The sequence below is a fragment of the Bombus vosnesenskii genome, unplaced genomic scaffold, assembly GCF_011952255.1.
Source record: "Bombus vosnesenskii isolate JDL3184/JDL3185 unplaced genomic scaffold, Bvos_JDL3184-5_v1.1 scf7180000013295, whole genome shotgun sequence".
In the NCBI taxonomy this organism is placed as follows: domain Eukaryota; kingdom Metazoa; phylum Arthropoda; class Insecta; order Hymenoptera; family Apidae; genus Bombus; species Bombus vosnesenskii.
Window position 1 is genome coordinate 5,555,638 of NW_022882946.1, and position 18,531 is coordinate 5,574,168.

The 18,531-nt window shown below is 32.8% G+C and overlaps 2 protein-coding genes across 3 annotated transcripts in view; one reads left to right on the top strand and one right to left on the bottom strand.

The window, feature by feature from the left end:
- The window catches only part of LOC117233408 (lysophospholipid acyltransferase 1), a 32,337-nt gene extending 14,867 nt beyond the window's left edge, over window positions 1-17,470 (bottom strand). For both annotated transcript variants that reach the window (XM_033493700.1, XM_033493699.1), the window contains exon 1: window positions 17,186-17,470. In XM_033493700.1, coding sequence (XP_033349591.1) covers window positions 17,186-17,244 — 59 coding nt within the window. In that variant the 5' untranslated portion in view covers window positions 17,245-17,470. The remainder of the gene's footprint in view (window positions 1-17,185) is intronic.
- On the top strand, window positions 6,019-7,786 carry LOC117233409 (hymenoptaecin-like). The gene is made up of 2 exons (XM_033493701.1): window positions 6,019-6,248; window positions 7,139-7,786. The coding sequence occupies exons 1-2, from the start codon at window positions 6,162-6,164 to the stop codon at window positions 7,496-7,498; spliced, it is 447 nt and encodes a 148-aa protein (XP_033349592.1). The 5' UTR covers window positions 6,019-6,161; the 3' UTR covers window positions 7,499-7,786.
- Window positions 17,471-18,531: the final 1,061 nt, after the last annotated feature.

Below are 18,531 nucleotides of genomic sequence, written 5' to 3' on the forward strand. Positions count from 1 at the left end.
ATTTGCTTCTTAGTTTTGAAGGTATAAAATAGAAATTTACCAACAAATGCCTTTTATTTCGAATAAATCCGATTTTAATTTATTTAAAAATATCTAATCAAAGTTTACAGAGATAAGAACATCCGCAAAAATATGTTTATAATTAAACTCTTGTTCAACTAAATTTCTGTATATGAAATACTATATACAGTGTAAATTTTTATACTCCACCCGCTATCTGATACCGAGAGAAGTATAAAGCCGTATAAATTAGGCTTATCTACCTTAAACCGCCCTAATTGTTCATAATGAATTTTGGAGCTACCATTTTAAATTACACTGAACTAGCTCCTGTACAATTATTCTTTTCTCGGATTCGTGCTTCTCGACAATTTCTCAATCCTGATCGAGAAAAACTTCCCCATTTCATCCGCAAAGAAGGCACCAGTGACGAATAACGTATGTCCGTGGCCGATGAAATGCGATAACGCGACCAGCTGAGAGATCACTTATGTGATTGATTCTAAGATCACGTGCAGATTTTCCTTCAAGCTCGTTAGATCAACTTTCGTGATTAACCGATTATAGAGCGCGAATTCTACGCACGCATATCTACTATCAAATGTCGTGATACCACATGTTAATACGATCATTGAAACATTTTCATTCGTGGCATTCTGATACATCAGCGACCTTTTATTCGCTTATACACTCTGTTAAAAATAATAAAATTGTTTGTGCGATCTGTTTGAGGAAGACGATGTCCGAATAGAAAATCTGCGGTCAATTGGATCTATTACCTTTTCGTTTCCGCGTAGCTGCCGAAAAAAAATTGTGTTTCAAAATAAAACTCCGATGCGGAAGAGGGACATTTTTAACTTAGAACTAACGACGATTCTCATTCGAGTCTTATTTTTATCTGACCAAATTATACATTTAAAAATGTATTGCACATTACATAAATTTTTATTACATCTTATTCGCAAAATCCAAATACGGACATGGCGCCAAAGTCACAGGATATTGCCCATAGTATAATGCTAGTGACTCCCGTAGAAGTTAACGTATGGGTAGAATATATAATGCATATGGAAAATAAGCTTATTATACACAAACTCACACATTTACAACAAACGTTATGAACTTGCATAATTCTTATAACACTGTGTTATTCTTATACCGCCATGTTAAAATAATTACACTCTCTTCGAAATTATATTTTCCATTTCATTAGTATAAGATTTCCGATTTGCGCAATAGCAAATTACTCTTCTTTCAAGTTGTACCGTAGGTAGTAGCTGTTTCGACACTTATGGAGAAACAGTTCATCAACTCCCTGAATGGCTGAATTGGTCCTCCAAGCCCTAATTAGAGTTTAGAGTGTCCTGTTCACAAATGACTAAATTGAAGAAATCTAGAACAAGAGAGCTGGCAAAATTCAACATCTAAGAAATAATCAAGAGATTGTACGAATCTAGTTCACGTCGCTTCTTAAAAAACCATGAAACACCAACCGATACAATGAGACTACTGTCCTCACAGATCTTTTTTCTTATACGCGAACTCACTTTCTTCTTTCTTCTGCCTTTTTTATCCGCTATTTCGCAGAAATCAAAATGGGTGGGAATGGCGATAAGGGATACCAATTAAAGTAACGGTATTTAAACTTGAACACACGTACGTAGAAAACACGTTTAAACCACATTCTTGCACGTAACTGTAACTTTTGTGACGCAACGGTACCTGATGTTCTTGCGCGAAGATGAATGGAGACCGTGAACAGTTAGTTCTTTCTTGTCTCAGCTAACAAAATAGAGCATCAGGTAGGTTTGGATTTCCAAATACCGTGCAATTAGAGGTTTGTTGGAGAAGAAACGTACGACTAGGAAATCCTTACTTATAGTTAGTATGACGACTCCAACTCTGAAAAGAAGACACGAGAAAATCATCTTGATTTCTCACATAGAAATGATAAACAGGAAGCAATTTGTCGGTCTTCAAGCGTTGACGATCAATCTTATAAAATGACTTTGTCATGTGTTTTCAACGATACGGACATCGATACTGCTTCATTTCTAACATGGTTAAAGACGCTTATATTTCTCTTTGTCATGTGTTGTCAAATGGAATATTGTATTTTGAAATAGTGCGACTAGAAACGAATAATGTTAAAATGTAGTTCTATGTTGGAATATTTGAATTGCAATAAACGTGAATGAATTGTTTCCGATTTTATATAAATCATGGGCATAAAAACGAATTTGAAACAAGCGTTAATTCATTTATACGCTGAATAAATTCATAGAAATGAGTGTTCTTCGCATAAATAATCTTTTTTTTCTCGGGCGATTGTCTTTCCAGAGAGCAATACCATTAACGTGCTAACTTGTACAAATCTCATTTTTTATATAGATTATAATCGCATAAGCAGAAAGTTACTTTATATTAGAACGGGACAAATTTTAAAGAATACAACGGGGCAAACGGAACAATTTTATAAAAATATATTATAATTGACAAGAAAAGCGAATGTACGATATAATTTAATGTAACGTAACAGACGAACTTTTAATTTGGATGAAGTACCAAACAAAAATTTTGGTTGCATACAAATATCAATTTTAAACTTTCTTCTGTCTGCCACTGTAGATATACAAGTACATTATTAATTTTTGTAATCCTAATTTAATACGTAACATTTAATACAGCTGAAATTTAAGAGGAAATTTAAGAGGATATTCATTTGGAGTACATATGTGTAAATTGTATGGAAACAGTTTTGTAAAAATTGCTCGGCACATAGCAACCGTAACAGAAATTAGATTGATAGTATAGTAAACGAGAAACGCTAAAAGTGAAAAAAAAAGGATAGAGAAAACGCAACTTTTTAGAAAACTGCTAAGTCAGTAACTTATAGCAGACAGAAATGAAAGTACAGACATTGTGAGTTAAGATCAAAGTTTACTGAAACAACATATAAATTATTACATAAACTGCTACACTGTTACATGTTATCTTAAATACTTTTCAATGTTATAGGATCAAAACTTCTCCTGACTTTAAAATGTAATTACTTTCCGAATTATTTCCCAAAATTAACTTTTATTATAATTATCCAAACGAGTGATATGTAAATATACTTCGCCATATTATAACAGACCAAGTATATTATATAATACATACCACATAATACTAATGTTTCTTCAAATTTGTGTTAGTATAATTAAAGCCTGAGACTTGAAATAAACTTTATAAGAACGTTATAAAACCATGATCTCAGATTTACTGATAATAGCACTCCATTTCTTCAACACAATAAAACAGGAAATAAGAAATATATTCAAGTTCTATTAAGCACCATTTACTTCACTACATTTGAAGAATCGGGAAAATAACTTAACTCTTTACCGGCATAAATTTATCTCATTTACAGAACTGCAAAAACTCTTCAAACTCTTCGATCAATAAAATTTCCTAAGCGCTAAAGTCTATAAGAATAAACTTACATACATATTGCGCACTATGATTATAATTGCAAAAATCCTGTTCTCAGAGAACCGAATCACTCTGAGAATGAGAAAATTTGTAGAATTCTTTTGGATTCTTCGCTTAACTGTGTTTTATTTTTTCTTTTTGAATTCCTATGGTACTTCCCGTTAAATGAGTCTTTTAAAAGCCAAACTCTGCGTTTCGTTTTCTTAAGTTCATTAGTCAGAAACACGATTAATATCCAACTTCTAAAAGATAAATGACTTACTCCATAAGTTCGTAGTTTGCATAATTGCAAGGTATATTTTCAAAAACAGCGTTTCTAACATTATTAATTTTCTCTGTTTTGTGATTTTCAAATCGATCAATGCGACTTCCCAGTGAAGCAAATTTAATTAGCAAATCAACGTGTAATCACGTTTGCAGATAATTCTTTATATTTGCAAAGATATAATTGAGTTGCGTCACTTACAAAACAAAGATATAAACTGCCTCTAACATTAAGACTTCGATGATACACTGACGAATGACAGAAATGTAGATCAACGGACTAAGCATGTATTTTTCTTTTCTTATCGGGAATTGGTTATTCTCTGAGTCAATCCTCACGGGGAAGAACTGGAATAACCTCGTGTCGCGTAATGAAAGATACGTCTTGCAAAATACTTGGGCCGAGATTACCCATTATCTCAATCCTATATACGGTTTGTCACAACATCCATGTTTCACGTTTGTAGATTAGAATTCTAAAAATAGTGATCGCAAAACGTGGAAATTCTGAGTAACCACTTTGGTCCCCACGGGCTTCTCTAGCTCGTAAAGAGCAACAGAATGTGCATTGTACTCGTATGAACTACGAAGGTCGCGTATGAAAGAGAACACGCTAGCCTATATCGTCCCTATTGTTCTTCGGTGTTTATAATGCGTAGTATTCATAGGATAAAGCACAATTTTGAAAAAAAGAAAAAAAAGCACTGTAAATTACGTAGGTAGAGCGTTATGTTTGAAGAACCATATATTACAATCTACATTTGATTTGATATATGATGATATGATTTGATATATTACAATCTACAATTTTGAAATGGTAGAATGTAATACAGCATATAAAAATAACGGTGAAAGTTAAAAAAAAATGTTGCTTCGCACGCGAAAATTATTACGAAGATAATTTTAATTACAAACTATGTTCTTTGCGTGGAAATACATATATATTCTAAAATTTTAATAAGAATTTCTCGTCTGATGCATCACTTACTTTATATTTATCTTAAATGTTCATCTGTGAAGCAAATATCGTAACATGCATACATTTGTATCGTTTCCCACGTGTGCAAATAGAAATAAAACAGGTCGGAATCATGCCACATTCCAATACATCGTATACGACGCTAGAATTGATCATTATGAAATTTCATTTTTTCATTCGTTATAAAATCTTCTTAATCACATAATTTTGCTCGCATTTAAAGCGTTTTGTGAGAATAAGACGGTATATCAGGTAATTCAGTGTTTCAAGAATATTAGATTTGGAGAGCTAAAAGTATCAATTACATGATAACGCGATGCTGCAATTAGAAAAAAAATATACTTATCTAATATCATATATAACATAATATCACTATCTTGTACACCTGCGCAAATTTGATTTCGAACCAGATAAATCATGATTCAATGTTCTTGAAGCCATTCGATTTTCGCACGTACGTACAATTTTTTTGCTAATATTCCTCAAAATTAAATCGTTCGTCGAAAAATAAATTATTTTTTATGCAAATTAGGGCATTGAATATTATCTGGTTGTTTCTGACTATGCAGTAATCTTTGAGTTTTTACTTCCCAATCTCAGATTCGTTTCAAGAGACAAATAGGATAATAATGTTCTGAGAAAACCTTCAATGTATCAATATACGTATCATTAATAATATTTAAAGATATCCCTCACACTTACAAAATTATATCACCATAAGAGCACGGTTGCGTAGAAAGTGACGAAGAACGCAACGAATTTAACACTAAAAACTTGTAATTTTTTCGTAGAAATTTTATGAATTTATAACGGGACATTTTAAAGATTCGAATTATTTATTGCAAAATATATGTTATTGGTAATTGTATCGTTAAGAAATTATTGGAGATTCCAACGAATTATTGTGGGGCTATTAAAATATTAAAAAAAAAAAAAAAAATTTCCAATTTATCAATTTCATCATTGCAAAATTTGAAATATTCTACGAAGACTTCTTTCTCCTTATATTATACGGATATCGGTATCTATCTAACGATCGAGATCAAACAATACCAAAGAAAAAAAAATGAAATAAAGAACGTAATTGAAAGTTATACAGAATGATAATCTAATCTGTATTCTAATCGAACGCATAAGCAACAAACTCCATTAATAACTGAACATACGCATAATGTACACTCGTATTATTGACCTCCGATGACCCAAGAGTGGGATTCCCGGAGACAATCGCAGAGACACAGACAGAAAAGCGGATAAGGAACCGACGGTGATCCCCCGGCTGGAATTGCCACGAAGAAGACAGGGAAAAAGCTTCAGCGCAAAATTGGTATATAAGAGCAAGCTCCAGCCGATTGTGGTATAGAAATCGATCAGCTCTAAAAACAAGAGCATCAGAGATCTTGTATCAAAGAGTTCCAAGTGAATCAAAGAAACAATTTCCAAAATGAAATTCATCGTACTGGCTCTCTTCTGCATGGCTGCATACGCCGCTGCTCAAGAAATTGAACCTGAAGCTGTGGAAGAATACTACGTAAGAACTTTACTATATAATTAATTTTAAAATTGCTACTTAAAATTAAAAATTAGCACTAAATGTGATTGAAACAATATTACAATAGGATAGTAGTTGAATAATTAGTACTTTCATCTAATAAATGACAATTTTTAAATTTGTAACTCTGCAACAATTTGAAAACTGCGTATGGTTTGGTTACAAATATGCAACTTAAAAATGTCATTAAGCGAGAGTTGTCTATGAGAATCTAAAATAGAACGAATTTGAGAATTTTGAAAAATTTTCCAACCCTACATCTTAAACTTAACATTTCTATCCTTGTGTCACGTTAACGCTTCAAGCCTTTAGGTACTATGAACATATACATGGTACACGTGCACATGGCACGATCTATTAAATACCATTAACAACAAAGGAAGAAATAAAACAGAGTAACATCGTTCAGGAAACTTAAATAATTCCAATAGAAATCCATTTTTTTAAATCGCTTCCCTATCGCACAATTCGATTAATATTAGCAGTGACATTTCTCAAATTCTCCTGCATAATAACGCCAACAGCTTACTAATAGACCAAATACAGTTACACGTGAAATTTTTGTAAATTAGCAATCGACCGATTATCCTATTTCACATAAGATCGTAAAATTATAAACTTTAAACGAAAATTCTAAAAATTTGTAGCTTGTCAATTTGCCGAAATTACTAGTTAATGGAATATTATTCCACAACTGCGATCAAGTATCGATATTCGAAACTTGCCTTACAGCCATCATATCGTGAACTTTCCCGTTCCACCTCTCCCTTTCAAATTCCTTTTCCTATCGAGCCCGAATATGTTCCATGAAAAAAGGCTCTAGTCCCGTTCTTCGTTAACTGTGAATCCACATTTTTTTTCTTTCTCAGGGCTCTCCTCGTTTTCGACGACACGCCGACCCTCAAGGGTCCCTCGTTATCAATGGACAGAAACCATTGAGCGGACCGGATCGTCGCCCATCCTTGGACGTCGATTATCATCAACGCGTCTACGACAGAAACGGAGTGAACGCGGACGCTTACGGTGGACTGAATGTTCGTCCCGGACAGCCTGCTCAACCACACTTGGGTGTCCAAATCGGGCGTGAATACAAGAACGGCTTCATCAGGGGATACAGCCAGGCTGAACGCGGTCCTGGCGGCAGAATCTCGCCCAGCTTCGGCATTGGTGGTGGATTCAGATTCAGACGCAACGTCGATGACATGATGTCAGAGGAACTAGGATATTAGATCCATCTATGCGTACAGTTGACGATTAGACTACGGATTTTTCTACAAATTCATAATTCTTTTGGACTCAATTAGAGAAACTTGGACAGAGATCAGCTTTTACGTAATATCAATTACTATTAGTATTGTGTTGTATTAATTGCATTTATTTAATACTTAATGATAATTTATTTCAGATATGCATTTACTTTGTTTCATTTCGTATACTTTATGTAATTGATAAGACATTGACGATTAAGAGATTGTACTTGAAAAGAAATGATAATAAATGTAATGTAATGACATAAATGGTGTATAGTTATTTGTCGCCAATGATAAAGGTAAACGAACTTGTCTAGTGCGAGTGAACTTTTAGCGCATTGAGTACAAGCGATAAGCGTTCAGAATTTAGCTGGTGCTTTTAATAGCTGGGCTTGACAGTGATGAGGTTACAGTAATACACGTATAGCATAGAATAATGATTATACGTGGCAAAAATGATTTTGCACGTTTATTGGGTCAATGTGATTTTAAAACAACCTGTGCCAAGTACTTTTAGGGAAAAACTTCGTGAATTAAGTTAAAATATTAAGTTAAAATATTATGTTAATATATTTTTAATAAAAATAAAAATAATGATAATTTACATAAAAATAACAATAAAGATTCTGTTAGTAAAAAGAAAATATGACAAAGTAGATATAAATTCGTTAATTTAACCATTACACAGTAATTAAAATTCGATACAGAACAAAATATTTGAATAGCAAGCATAAAGCTGTACAAATCAGGCCTACCTGCCTTAAAGCGCCCTAATTGTTCGGAATGAATTTTGGAGCTACCATCTTAAATCACACTGAACTACCTTCCGTACAATTATTCTTTTGTCGGATTCGTGATTCTCGACAATTTCTCAACCTTGATTGAGAAAAACTTCCCCATTTCGTCCGCTAAGAAAGGCACCAGTGACGAATAACGTATGTCCGTGGCCGATAAAATGCGATAACGCGACCAGCTGAGAGATGACTTATGTATCTGATTCTGAGATCACGTGCAGATTTTCCTTCAAGCTCGTTAGATCAACTTTCGTGATTAACCGATTATAGAGCGCGAATTCTGCGCACGCATATCTACTATCAAATGTCGTGATACCACATGTTAATACGATCATTGAAACATTTTCATTCGTGGCATTCTGATACATCAGCGACCTTTTATTCGCTTATACACTCTGTTAAAAATAATAAAATTGTTTGTGCGATCTGTTTGAGGAAGACGATGTCCGAATAGAAAATCTGCGGTCAATTGGATCTATTACCTTTTCGTTTCCGCGTAGCTGCCGAAAAAAAATTGTGTTTCAAAATAGAACTCCGATGAGGAAGAGGGACATTTTTAACTTAGAACTGCCGACGATTCGCATTCGAGTCTTATTTTTATCTGACCAAATTATACATTTAAAAATGTATTGCACATTACACAAATTTTTATTACATCTTATTCGCAAAATCGAAATACGGACATGGCCCCAAAGTCACAGGATATTGTCCATAGTTTAATGCTAGTGACTCCCGTAGAAGTTAACGTATGGGTAGAATATATAATGCATATGGAAAATAAGCTTATTATACACAAACTCACACATTTACAACAAACGTTATGAACTTGCATAATTCTTATAACACTGTGTTATTCTTATACCGCCATGTTAAAATAATTACACTCTCTTCGAAATTATATTTTCCATTTCATTAGTATAAGATTTCCGATTTGCGCAATAGCAAATTACTCTTCTTTCAAGTTGTACCGTAGGTAGTAGCTGTTTCGACACTTATGGAGAAACAGTTCATCAACTCCCTGAATGGCTGAATTGGTCCTCCAAGCCCTAATTAGAGTTTAGAGTGTCCTGTTCACAAATGACTAAATTGAAGAAATCTAGAACAAGAGAGCTGGCAAAATTCAACATCTAAGAAATAATCAAGAGATTGTACGAATCCAGTTCACGTCGCTTCTTAAAAAACAATGAAACACCAACCGATACAATGAGACTACTGTCCTCACAGATTTTTTTTCTTATACGCGAACTCACTTTCTTCTTTCTTCTGCCTTTTTTATCCGCTATTTCGCAGAAATCAAAATGGGTGGGGATGGCGATAAGGGATACCAATTAAAGTAACGGTATTTAAACTTGAACACACGTAGGTATAAAACACGTTTAAACTACATTCTTGCACGTAACTGTAACTTGTGTGACGTAACGGTACTTGATGTTCTTGCGCGAAGATGAATGGAGACCGCGAACAGTTAGTTCTTTCTTGTCTCAGCTAACAAAATAGAGCATCAGGTAGGTTTGGATTTCCAAATACCGTGCAATTAGAGGTTTGTTGGAGAAGAAATGTACGACTAGGAAATCCTTACTTATAGTTAGTATGACGACTCCAACTCTGAAAAGAAGACACGAGAAAATCATCTTGATTTCTCACATAGAAATGATAAACAGGAAGCAATTTGTCGGTCTTCAAGCGTTGACGATCAATCTTATAAAATGACTTTGTCATGTGTTTTCAACGATACGGACATCGACACTGCTTCATTTCTAACATGGTTAAAGACGCTTATATTTCTCTTTGTCATGTGTTGTCAAATGGAATATTGTATTTTGAAATAGTGCGACTAGAAACGAATAATGTTAAAATGTAGTTCTATGTTGGAATATTTGAATTGCAATAAACGTGAATGAATTGTTTCCGATTCAATATAAATCATGGGCATAAAAACAAATCTGAAACAAGCGTTAATTCATTTATACGCTGAATAAATTCATAGAAATGAGTGTTCTTCGCATAAATAATCTTTTTTTTCTCGAGCGATGTAACATGGATTGTCTTTCCAGAGAGCAATTCCATTAAAACGCTAACTGTTACATGTTATCTTAAACTGTTTTCAACATTACAGGATCAAAACTTCTCTTGACTTTAAAGTGTAATTACTTCCTAATTATTTCCCAAAATTAACTTTTATTATAATTATCCAAACATCGTTATTCGAAAGATTTAGTCGATTAATTCGAATATAGATGTTAGTACGAACTCCGCAATAATAAACTACACAAGCTTAATGAAAATAAACCCTATAGCATAAGCCATAATGAAAAAGAAAGTTACCACTGCCAAAACTAATCACTTGTACGCCTTATGTATAAATGAATATACATTAATTTACATAGATACGTTCATATGGAAAACAAGCATTATGTTGATTAATAATTTCCGTGCACTTTGCACGCGGCTCTCGAACTAATTTACTTAGTATCAATGACGATTTATTTCGCCATGAGGGTCCAAGATGAATAGATCATGCTGAACGCGATACTCGGTTCGTCGGAGGCCAATGATCTCTGCTCGTTTCTTCGTAGTTACACGACACAAACTATACTTCACAAGTATTTTTTTGCAAGCTCAGCTTTTTATTTCAAATCGTAATACGATTAACTGCATGCAGTTTTATGTTAAGTTATCTTTCATTAACTGTTTTTATAGTCAATGCGTATACCATGAGCATAAATTCGTGGCACGCAGGTAAAATCAAGAAAATTTTATTACTTAAAACAAGATGAAAATCAGGAATAACAAAATTGCGTTAGTTTTATTTTTAAGAACATCGAATATTGAAAACTTGGCAAGTAGACGTGTATTTGACTAATTTCTAACTGGATAAAAAAAGACAATTGGCAGGAGGCTATTCTACACTTTGCATGCTAAGACATGTCGAAAATATAGAATAAAACATTTTTTTATCTGACGCCACATATTCGAGAAAATGAAAATTGAAAATTTCTTGACCAAACACGTTGAAACTCTATTTTCGTCAAACCAAAGCACGTCGAGGCTCCAATGAGAAACTGTTATTCTATACTTTTTTCTTACATTTGTATATAAAATAACTTATTGTCAATTGCCTATTTCTGTATATCTAAGAATTGTTCAAATACACGTGTGTACGTATACTTGACGAGCTTTTAAATTTGACTTTCTTAAAAAAAATACCTCCAACGCAATTTTGTTATTCTTGATTTTCGTTTTATTTATCTATCCAGTCTGTCTGATTTTACTTGTACCATAAATTTATACCCACGGTACATATATAGATCATTCGTATATCTTTTATCGAATAACAGAGAACGTAACTATTTACAAATATTTTTCTGCAAATATATTTTTCAAGTGTACTTTTTTACGTTTAAGTTCAAGATACAAAATTTCCAGTACGCTGAACGTTACGCTGTATTCCAAGATATACTTACAGATAGATCTCACACGAGCAATGATTAGAATAATCTATATTCTGTACAATTTAAAGTTCATGGCGTGATGTTGAAAATGATATAATAAACATTTGTAATCGATATCACGATAACACGTTTACAAATTTTAAATTAAAAAAATTAACAAATTTATCTACTGAAACTATATGCAATATAACTGTGTGTATATGTGGAAAATACACGAAACTGAAAAACACTAAACATGCATTTTAACAAGTAATATAAAAGGTATATTGTAACTACTATTCTGTCATTCAGTAATCAAACTCACTTTTCCTACTTCATATGCAACAACCGTTTATTTATCAAAGAATAACCATTAATATCAAGATGACGTCAGCTTGATAATTACTCACTCAGAGTGTTTGTTATTCAGATTATGTGCATAATAGATTATACAGATACTATTACTATTACGGAATTATTTCATTCATTATACAAATAATATAAATCATCATCAATGAATATCATTCAAATCATGATGTTGAAAAAATACGCAATCGTGATTTCGCTATTTTAACTTTGGCATGTGATAACGGTTTATATGGAACTGATACGAAAATAAATAAGTTCATAGAACGATGTTATTTATCAGTTAAATACCTCATGTAACGCGATATAATCGTTTGAACTGCGTCAATTAAATAAAGTCATAGAGTAAATAAAGTAAAAAATATTAGTCAATCTAAATATTCAATACTGAGATTTGGATCTACGTGTATATATATTCTTACTTTACTATTTATCAACTCACTTGAAATTGTTGAATTTACAATCATTACGTATATACAACATTATACTTTAATAAGTTATAAAACTATCTAGACGATAAATATATTTACTTTTCGTAAAATCGGTTTCATGTTTCTGTGCATTGTACCTCGTTTACGGAACTAATCCAAGGGATATATCTTTATCGTTAATATCTAATTAATAAGGATGAATTTTTCTCAACAAAATGCAAAAAATACGAGAGTTTTAAGAAGGTTAATTATGTTAACCAAAGTGATTATCGAAGGATCAATTTTTAATAAGAATGCTATTAATTAAAAAAATAATTGTTATCTCTAAGACGATCGTATCCTAAAGAGGCAATTAAAATCAGGCTAGAGAATTAATGAATCACCGATTTATTAATCATTCGAGACAAATTATCGATATCAGCTAAAGGAATCTTAATTTAGGATATTCAATATTTAACAACTGTGACTAAAATTGTCCAAATATCGCTGGTATCAAAGGAAGAAATCTTTTTTCAATATAACGTATTTTCTGAGAAAACGATATCGGGAAATGATAAAAAAAATGTTTCTGGATACAAATATATGCTCGTGTAATATTCGTGATACGGTCTTGGATGAAGAAAGAGACTATAAACCAAACCGGATGAACATGTTTTTCGGAGCATCGCTAATACCTAATTTTATGTACAATAACGGAACACCTAAAGAACGTGGTCTTTTTGTGGATGACTAAAAGTTTATGGAAACGAAACGGGAACCAACTCACGTTGCTTCCGAAAATAGAGAACGGTCGGGTTCTCTTCTGCATTTTTCTAGACGCGTTGTAACATTTACAACATTAGTTCGCTATGTATTCTTTAGCAAGAACCGATCGTAGAGCGTGTTATATAACAGTTCCTCGATCACACCTCCACACAAACACTGAAGTTAAATCCTGTTCCTCGCTACATTGAGAGCGAATCAGTAGAATTAGCAACTACGAAACAGGGTCACCTTGTTGAGCTCATTGTTAGCCGATAGCGAATGAATCATATACAATTATTATTGCATAGTTACCAAATAGTTGTGGAAAAACAATTGCATATTTCTTATTTGCTCCTTTCTTTCTCCTCTTTTTATACTAGCCTTGCACGAATAGTATGTTCGGTGTATTTAAACATAGTTCTTTGAAATTCTTTTATAATAATTGAAAATAGTTCTGGGCCTTCTTGTACTCTACTTTCAGCTACTGGTTGTACGATAACTAATAAGTAAAAAGACATATATTTTCAGGTGACAAAATGAAATGGGCCTTATAATTTAACACTGAGAACAAGAGATTTCCTTTCTTAAGAGTCCTCTCAAGAACACTTTTGTTATAATTTAAAAAAAAAATCACTGAAGGATAATGCTGTTACTATGTTAAACAAAAATCCAAAGATATTTATCTTTCGTTAAAAAGGAAAAGTTTGTATATGATTATACTCTTGTTGGTGAAAGTAATAGAAATTACTAATAATAATTTTTACCGAATCGTGAAAGGATGAAAATGAACCATCCTTCGCTCGATAATTCATCAACTATATAACAATATTAGTAAATTAACAAGTTACAAATTATGTCAAGTTAAATTAAAGAGTTACAAGTGATAGATTTCTATTTTGTGATTATATTTTTGTGATGATTAAATATAATAATTAAATGACTTGTAATTTGTAAGATTTACTTGCAAATATTCATTTGCTTCATTATTAAACTCATTTTACTGTTATACAACTCGTAAAATTTCTTTCCATCCAGATTTTGTTTCGATGTCATTTGTAATCATTAACAATAATAACTTTCCTATCGTTCGCTTATTATTAAATAATAATAAAAAGATTTAATTGAATTTGTTTAGCTTTATTAATTTCTAGAATAAAAAAATGTAATGGTGTGGCATATGTACTGGCATAAATTTCTTCCGATAATAACTTTTAAAAGTTAATACTGGAAAATTAAACTTAAAAAGCTTATAATTTCTAACTTGTACAATTTCACTAAGAATATCAGTTCAATTGTGAAAAATGGTTTCGGCTCTATTACTTGTATTGTATTAAAATTCATTCAGTATTAATGATCAATATCATAAATGAATGAATCGACGACTCATGGAAATTCACCGAATTAATTAAAAGTGCAATTGGAAAAATGTAGCGATCAAGCTGTGAGCTCAGCACACGATAAACCCACTTCTACTTATACGTTCCTTGCATCGAATTGCACTGCTTCCAATCGATGACGTTCACGCATCTCACGCAGCTCTAAAATTAAAAAGCATCGACGACAGGTTACGACATCAGCTTATATGAATACAAATCCCGATAGCGTACTTCAACTTTCTTTTTCACTTTCGTGACTAAATATTCACATTTGCATAATTTGAATTATTTTGGTGCACTATTTCCCTGTAAAAATGATTTGCATAAGGTCAATTCACGGAGAATACGAGCAAGCAGATATATATATGTACATATAAACAATAGAAATTTACATATATTCCTATCAATTCTGAATACTTACATATTTCATCGCAAAGCAATATTGATAACTTGAATAGATACTTGGTAATAACTGCAAATTTGCAGAAATTATCGAAATAAAAATGATTATCATTATGAAGACGCTATTAATTGAAAGGATATATTAAATGATAGGATCTAATTGTAAAAAAAAATGGTAATAACATTATTAACCTTACAACGTAAATTTAGGTAAGGCTATCCCTATATCCTACTTATTAACAACTATTCCGCTTGTCGTAGTGGGAACATTATATCTATTTGTTCGAAATTCGCTTGCTATAAATTAAGTGCTTTTAACACACTGTGAATGAAAATAATGGAAAAAAGTGGCCCGCTAAAAGTAATGCCAAGAAACGCTTCGTTTAAAACGGCTCCTTTCGAACCACTCAATAGCTGTGAAATTGCACCCGCTGCTTGTTACTGCACGGCAATTTTCAGGATACAATTACTATCGTTCAACCAGCAAAAAACGATAGCCTGACTAACACGTCTTTCGATTTATTTACACGTGTCAATTTCATGAAGTACTTACGAATGAATACTATTTAATCTGACTGATACGATATAACTGATATGTTGGATAAATACGATTATCAAAATATTAAATGAGTATTAGTAATAATAATTTACTTTAGTATTTTTTGCAAAGTAATATAATTGAAATCGATAATAATTACTTAATACGCAATTATAAATAATAAGCAAATAATGATAAATAATTATAAATTACATGTTTGCCTGAATTTTATAAATTAAGTGCTCTCATCGTAACTTTATAAATTTAGTAATCACTACTGGTTTCATTTACTTTATTATATACGAATATTCGTATCTATAAATAATCCTTATATCATGAACGTTACACACGATTACACGCGTTCCGCAAATTTTACTGCTATCGAATTTTACTTTCGTCGAAAGTCAAATGTTTACTTATTAAGTAATCAGTGCACGGTGAACGTTCGCACGTTCGCTGCTTATGTGGAATTAGTGCACGTTGCACTCGATTTTTCCCAACTGTTGCATCTGATGTAGAACTCGTATAGTACAGATTGTCCCTCCCTGAATACACTCACCGGTCATTCTATTTACAGAATGACATATTTCGTGGTACGTTGGCACTTTCACGAAATTTCTTCGAAGTTCGTGACTTCTACGCGTAACTTCATCCGCAGTTTTTAATGATAACCTCATCGCTCTGCGAGACCTTTAACATTATCGACATTCACATCGCTGTAACACCTTCAGACCGTGTACGAACTTGATCTTATCGAGGGATCGAAGCACATAGAAATTGCATGCTCGCATTGTGGTTAGATTAAACGTCGAAACATTTACACAAAACACACTATATCCGAGAGAGGCTATTTTTAAGATTCTTGTCGCACCATATTCATATATCTCGCATATTTTTCAATGCTAAATTATGTGATGGACGTATGCTAAAAACATAGTAAATGGATCTTTTTCTCACGTTTCACAACTAGCGTTCGATAAGATACACTCCTAGATAGAATTAAACCGCGTAGAAAAAAGAAATTGCATCAGAATGTGCCTATGATGTAATAGGACAGGAACATAAAACAATACAAAAATGCAGTAAACGTAGTACGAAACGTACTAAAATATGTAACGTACGGAGACAATAAATAGTTCTTACTGAAGATATTTATATCAATTCCGTGTACGTATACCACATAAAATACAGCATAGAGAACTTATTAACGAATAGTTAACCCTTCGAATCACAAAACCAGCGGTCGCAATATAGTTGTTCCGACTATCTAACAAACGTATTCCAAATTATGCGGAAGATAACCAGAGAATATACATAGCTCGCAATGTTGCTATCTCAAAAACGTTGGCTCCAAGTGTAACGAACCCTAACCTTGACATTATGAAATCCATCGTCAAGTATATACACAATATAAAACAAGGTCAATAGCAAGAAGGATACTTACTCAATAAAAACGACATATATCCATAATAATCTAAAGTTCGATCGATGCGCCCTCCTTTTGAGCGGTAGAAAGGTAAATAAGAGAGGTGGATGCCCGTGAGAAAATCAGAAAGAGATATAAATTTCGGATGAATTTCTCACCTGATCGATCGGCACGTCGATGAAATCAGCGAGCCAGGAAAATGTCCGGGAACCGTCATAATAGTCCTCCATGGTCGTGGTCATTGTCAATGGTCATACAAATCAAATAAATACGCGCGCACACAGCACCCGTCACGTTGACGGTACCAACGTGTGCCTTTAGAGGACACGGTCCTACTCCGTTCGGTTGCTCTCTCTCGAGGGAATATGATCGTTAGAACGCAACGACTCAACTACGATAGAGATGCGATGACGCCGTCAACGACGGTTCCTGAAATGCAGCGCCGCTACGTTCCGCGCCGGCTAGCAGCCTTGCCGGTATTCAGGGCCGTATCTACGGGTAGTATAATCAATTGCACGTGATGTACTGGACTGTAGATCCTCGCTTATAGTTGAATGGTGAAATAGTATTTGGCTACGGGCCCGTAGATATCTGGCTCGTACATCTGGCGTGACTCGATGATTAATCAAATATTAACGACTGTGACGGAATTCAAATTTTAAACTATAATGTTCCTTTTTCATACAGAATTCTTTTAGTAATACACGTATGCATGTATTGCTCAATTGCAAATCTTACTAAATTTACGATATCCTTTTACATAACTGTTCACAGTTCAAATAAATGTATTGATTTATAGATGACTTTTTATTATAATTTTGAATTATAATAAAATGCATGAATTTTCAGATTTATTTTCCTTCATCAGGTTTTATAATTATATATGTGTGTGTGTGCGTGCATATGTCATATATTGAAATTATTTGTATCGTAAATATATTCATAGCTAACCGTATTTTATATTATATAGGAAATAAAATGAAACGTATTTGCCATACGTAGGTTTATTTCAAAAAGGTATACCAGATAATCGGAAAAATAATAAGCAAGTCAAACATAAACGAACGAACAAGACATAATCGCAAGAAACGAATATTCCAAGGAGAACATAAGATCATTAAAGTCTTAATACCTATTTGTATCTGGCGTTCATTCTTATAATTATTAAATGGCATTGTTATTGTCAAATATGTAGCATCATAAATCATAATATAATATCGTAATGACTTCATCAAAAACTTTTTGTAAAATTTTTCGATATAATAACAAAATTGAGAACTAATTCCTTTTTTTATGAAAATGCGAAGGCTTAGCTTTAGTGAAAACAAATTTATGGAAAAACCACAAACATATACATGTATTAATACAATAAAAATATTATCTTTTTCGTTAAAGAACACTTCATGTGTATTAACTTTCTGTATGATCCAACGGTCTAGAAGTGGGGAAGCAACGAGAGAAGGAGATAGAAGAGATGCTGAAGGAAGAACTTAATGCCAAAGCA

Coding starts and splice junctions, on each gene's coding strand:
- LOC117233409 (XM_033493701.1), top strand. CDS start 6,162: ATGAAATTCATCGTACTGGCTCTCTTCTGCATGGCTGCATACGCCGCT. Junction 6,249..7,138: donor AAGCTGTGGAAGAATACTAC/GTAAGAACTTTA, acceptor TTTCTTTCTCAG/GGCTCTCCTCGTTTTCGACG.